The 5,681-nt window shown below is 34.5% G+C and overlaps 2 protein-coding genes across 2 annotated transcripts; both read left to right on the top strand.

Annotated features, from left to right (window-relative positions):
* Positions 1-2,245: 2,245 nt before the first annotated feature.
* Positions 2,246-3,343, top strand: LOC110870061. Its single transcript, XM_022119261.1, has one exon. It carries the CDS (start codon positions 2,246-2,248, stop codon positions 3,341-3,343), a length of 1,098 nt encoding a protein of 365 aa, XP_021974953.1.
* A 38-nt stretch (positions 3,344-3,381) lies between these two features.
* LOC110870060 (ATP-dependent DNA helicase PIF1-like) lies at positions 3,382-4,443 on the top strand. The gene has a single exon (XM_022119260.1). It carries the CDS (start codon positions 3,382-3,384, stop codon positions 4,441-4,443), a length of 1,062 nt encoding a protein of 353 aa, XP_021974952.1.
* The last annotated feature ends 1,238 nt before the right edge of the window (positions 4,444-5,681 follow it).

Here is a 5,681-nt window from a genome sequence, read left to right as displayed (position 1 = left end):
ATTTTCAGTATTTGAAACCACAAGCCTTCGAAAGGAAGTAACCAACTATTTGAGTATAATCCAATATCGATTAAAGGGAACAAGCATGAAATCCCCCAATTTGTTAGCAAATTTTAAAGTTCTTGCTAAACCAGCGACCAACAAAGTTATTTTCATTATATAAACAGGGCCAATTATTGCAGTTACAGTAATTAAAAAGAAAAAAGAAAAACAATCATCAAAAAGGTATCCAGCTCCATTTGCATAGCTATATTTTCATAATAATAAATATATATTAAAAATAGTTATATACATAAATAATTAATATCATGAATTCAATTAGCATAAGATATTGAATACATTTTGATTATATGATTATATCAATTTTTGTTGTATAAAAACTTAAAGTAATTGCAAGTTTAAAAAAAATACAGGTTAAAATTAGATAAGATTAGTTAGTTGAAACTCATATAGATAAGATTAGTTAGTTGAAACAAACTACAGGTTATTAAGAATTAGTTGGTTTAAAAGTGCTGTATATACAGCTCATTTTCATTAGTTTTTATAAAAAAAAAAAAAAACTTTTTATTTCTTAAAAGAAAAGGCTTTTAAGAAAAAAGTTTGTAACAAGTAAAATGAATAATAATGTACGATCTTTAATATATAAAAAATACTAAATTTTGTTGCAAGGTTTTAGGGATATAAGTTAACTATCTTCTTATAGATTATATTAGCCAGATTCAAAAAAATCTAATATGTAGACTAGATACATTTTTTTATGGATTCTAAGTTATAACTAGATTATGTTTACATTTTTTCAGGGATTATTAGTTAAAATTAAAATCATATAGATAAGATTAGTTAGTTGAAACAAACTACACAAACTACAGGTTATTAAGAATTCGTTGGTTTAAAGTGTTATATATACAGCTCATGAACATTAGTTTTTTTACTTCAAAAAATCTTGTTCTTCAGAATTCGTTGGTTTTAGCAGGTAATCTTTATTTAAGTTTTTCTACAACAGTGACCTTCATTTAAGTTTCTATACATCAATGACTTTTGTAAAAAAATAATAATTTAAAAGTTCATCATTTCAGTGGTTTTGGTTGCTCGGTACATCCATTCAGATCTTACACAGGTATGGATTCTTCCAAAACATGAATATGATGTTTGTTTTTTGTTTTCATACTATTATGTTTTTTAATATCATCTTTCTGTGTTCTGATAAAAATGTATGCTGTTTATAAACATGTAAGAAATAAACCCCAATCAAAAATTAGAAATATTGATATAAACATGTAAGAAATAAACCCATTTTCTTTACTTACATGAGCCGTAGGAACAGATGCAAATTCTCCTTTTAAGAAAGAAGATGATGAGCTTGAACCAAAAGAGAGGCCTTTGAAATCCCCAATCAAATTGAAACTAACAGCTGTCGCCATAATTCTGCAAAACAAATGTTGTTTTAAGATTCAATTACCAGTAGATTAGGTTAGGATTAGGGTTTGGTGTTCTTACTGGGTGAATGGGGAAGATGAAGCTGTTGCTACAAGTACTTTGAACCGGTAAAAATTTTGAAAACCCCTAAAAACTTCACGCCGCGAAGATGATGATGATTATGCTTCGAATTAAGGTAGTGGGTTAAGCGATGATGATGATGCTTCGAATTTGAGAGTTCATCTGAGAGACAGGTTTAAGGTTGAGGTTCATCTAGAGCTGGTATGCGACCTATAGAATGCGAGAGTAGATTATTCAGACAAAAACATAAAACTTTTGCCGTGTGAATCGAAGAAAAGGATGAAACCCTAGATTTCGCCTGTGAATCGAAGAAAAGATGAAACGTAGATTTTTCAGACAAAAGCCTAAAAACACTGCCTTTATATGTGTGAGCATGTGAAACCCTAGACTTTAATCTTTGAAACCCACTACTATTAGCCCAGGCCCAATTTAGAACAATCCCAGGCCTAACAGAATATCCTTTATATAACTAAAAACAACTTGGTGGACTTTCTTTAATAGTTTCTTACATACATTTGTCACCAGCTGTTTGTTATCCAATTGGACAGAACAATTGATTCAAATTTCCGAATAAGAAATAAAGGGCAACGAATCTGAAATCAATCGACGTGAAACTAGAAAACAAGTACAAAAACGTGAACGAACTGCTTGAGTTGCTTCATATTCAAAAAAAAAAACACAAGGGTCAAAGAATCAAATATGCAAATAACAAATTTAGAATGCACGCTACGTATCCCCCCCGGAGGCTATGTGGCGTATATTTTCTTTCCCTCTTTCTCATATCTATCCTGCTGTTTTGGCCTTACAACTTCATCTCCCGAACAAGCAGATGGTTAGATTTAGAGAAGATGATTCTATGTTAGCAATAGTTGATAGGGAAAGAGATAAAAGAACCATGCTGACTGCATTTTTTGAGTATAACCATGGGAATGAACCAGCAAGGCAATATTTGTATAAGGATTTCCCGAGATACTTCACATGGAATGCATCCTCACGTCGTTGGTGTCCTCGTGGTACTAGGCCACAAAGAGGTCGTATTGTTAGTGCCAATCCTGCCGAAGGGGAAAGGTACTACTTACGCCTACTGTTGTGTAATGTCAGAGGACCTACTTCTTTTGAAGATCTTTGCACGGTTAGTGGTATTAAGTACACGTCATTTCGAAAAGCAGCTCTTGAGGTAGGCTTGATAGAGAATGATAATAGTCTATCGCAATGTCTCACAGAAGCGTCTCTATTTCAATTTCCCAATGCTCTTAGAAGGTTATTCGCAACAATAATGATTTTCTGCGAACCTGGTGATATTCGTAAGCTATGGAATGATCACTTTGATGCACTATCTGAAGATCACAGGTTACAATGTGAAAGTGTGGAACGCGTTCAAAATATGGTTCTTACTGACATCAGGGACATCCTACAATCTATGGGTAAAAGTATTGATGATTTCGATCTTCCGAAAATAACAGAGCACGACTTACAATATCCAGTTCATCATGAGGTGCAAGAGGAGTACGGGATAGTTGTGGAACCTGAACACTTATCTGCCATAGATGAACTTAATTCAGACCAGAGAAGAGTGTTTGATGAAATCATGTCACATGTGGATAATAATAGTCCAGGTGTGTTCTTTATAGATGGTCCGGGTGGAACGGGAAAAACATTTCTGTACAAAGCTTTGCTTGCTCAAGTACGTTCACGTGGTCTTATTGCTCTTGCGACAGCTTCATCAGGTGCCGCCGCTAATAATATGCCAGGTGGGAGAACGGCTCACTCAAGATTCAAGATTCCCATTTGTGTTGATAACAATTCGATGTGCAACATAAAAAACAAAGTGGGGCGGCTGAACTAATTAGGTCCTCAAGGTTAATCATATGGGATGAGGCATCGATGGCAAAACGTCAGGCGATAGAGGCAGTCGATCGAATATTGCAAGACATTACAGGTGTTCGTCTCCCATTTGGTGGAAAGGTAATGGTTATGGGGGGAGATTTTAGACAAGTGTTGCCGGTTGTTAAACGCGGAACTAGAGCACAAATTGTAGACTCCAGCCTGCGGATGTCGCCTCTTTGGCATTTGACTAAAAAGATGCGGTTGACGATAAACATGAGAGCGCTAAATGATCCATGGTATTCTGATTTTCTTTTAAGAGTCGGTGATGGGTCTGAAGAATCAATCGAAGGAAGCTATATTCGCATACCAGACGACATGACAATTCCTTTCAGTAATCCAGAAAACTCTATAAAAGAATTGATCAATGTAGTCTTTCCGTCAATTCAAAGTAATGTATATTCTTCTGATTATATAATCTCTAGAGCAATATTGTCCACTAAAAATGACAGTGTTGACGAGATCAATGATCAAATGATTGACATGTTTCAAGGGGATGAAAAGGTTTACTATAGTTTCGATGAAGTCGAAGACGATCGTCACAACTTCTATCCGGTCGAGTTCTTAAACTCACTAACTGTTAGTGGTCTGCCGCCTCATAAACTTCGTTTAAAAATCGGTTGCCCTATAATATTGTTGCGGAATATCGATCCATCACATGGTTTATGTAATGGCACAAGATTGATATGTAAAGGCTTCCAGCGTAATGTTATTGATGCAGAGATAGCTGTCGGGCAACATGCCGGAAAAAGAGTATTTTTGCCAAGAATCCCTTTGTGTCTTTCTGAAGACGACATGTTCCCGTTCAAGCTAAAAAGAAAACAATTCCCCATTCGACTTAGCTTTTCCATGACAATCAACAAAGCTCAAGGTCAAACAATTCCGCATGTTGGTGTTTATCTTCCGGATTCAGTATTTTCGCATGGACAACTTTATGTCGCTTTATCAAGAGGGATATCACGTGCTAATACAAAGGTATTAGTACATTCTGCCAAAGACTTCAGACGAGACGGGGTATACACCTCAAATGTTGTCTATCGAGAGGTGTTACGTGACGAATGAAATACTTGTGAGTGAGAATGTGATGATTTTTTATGCATTTGGTGGTTTACGCAATTACATTCTAAATATAGTATAGATGATGTTATTATTTTACACACTTTGGTCTCTTTTACTCACTTGTTTATTTTTCTCTTGCAGGTTGATTAAGAATTTGTTATGGATAAGACAGAGAGCAAAATGGAAGATGTGTCAGGTATCTACCTATCTATCATATCTTATAACTGACAATTACATGAAAAAACATATGTAACTAAAATACTTAACATTTCTTTCAGTTCCCCAAACTGCTCCAGCAACTACTATTGATGTATCAGTAAAAGAGGAGATCAAAGAAGAAAATCATCCTCCAAAAGATGTAACAATCAAACAGAAAGAGATACAAGAAATTCCAGAGGACGTTGATCTCGATGATGAGAAATGGTGGCGTGACAATATGGATGAGATCCTTGAGATGTTTAAGCCATATGATCACTAAATTTTTAACCTCGTGTTGCAAGTACTTGACATTTGAACTTTTGGTTTTCAACATTTATGTTTAAGACTTATCTTTCCTTATTTGTGTGCTACTTTATATGACTTTTAATTATGTTTAAGATTATTTTTTCTTATTCGTGTGTTAATTTATTACACCAATGGTTTCTTGAATTACTTGATAATTAAAGTTCTAGACATGTGTAACACTTATGACATATATCCACCACAACAATAAAAATATTATACGAATAAGAAAACTACCAGAAATGAGTGCCGCAATGCAAAGTTTCGCCCTCGCCGCATCGCGCGGGCACCCTACTAGTATTATTATAATGTACTAGGAACTAGGAAGCAGTCAAGCTACACCTATCAATGAGAACAACTACACTTGTCACTCCATTTATATTTATATAATAATTAGTATTAGACATTGCCCACGTACCAAACAAAATCTCCATTTGCAGCAACTTTATGGTAATATCTTTTTTTAATTTCTGAAACACTTTATTTTATTATTCATCGAATTTTATAATAGTGGGCGGGTGCGTTTCACCTTTAAATTAGAACGGGTCGGCAAGTGAATTATGGAGTCAATCAAGCATTCATTCATGTGGACAGTATTCATACATGCATCTCTTTTCATTTTGTAACACACGTACCATAATTGTAGCTCCAACACACCAATTCCATTTGTATAAGAAACAATCATGTTTTATCTAATTTTTTATTATGATTTCGTTGTTATTGGGTTTGGGGTTTTAAAA

The sequence above is a fragment of the Helianthus annuus genome, chromosome 8 (genome assembly GCF_002127325.2).
Source record: "Helianthus annuus cultivar XRQ/B chromosome 8, HanXRQr2.0-SUNRISE, whole genome shotgun sequence".
Lineage (NCBI taxonomy): Eukaryota > Viridiplantae > Streptophyta > Magnoliopsida > Asterales > Asteraceae > Helianthus > Helianthus annuus.
This window is presented reverse-complemented; position numbering and strand designations above follow the sequence as displayed.

Excerpts from the sequence above, each read along its gene's own strand:
- LOC110870061 (XM_022119261.1), top strand. The coding sequence starts at position 2,246 with ATGTGGCGTATATTTTCTTTCCCTCTTTCTCATATCTATCCTGCTGTT.
- LOC110870060 (XM_022119260.1), top strand. The coding sequence starts at position 3,382 with ATGGCAAAACGTCAGGCGATAGAGGCAGTCGATCGAATATTGCAAGAC.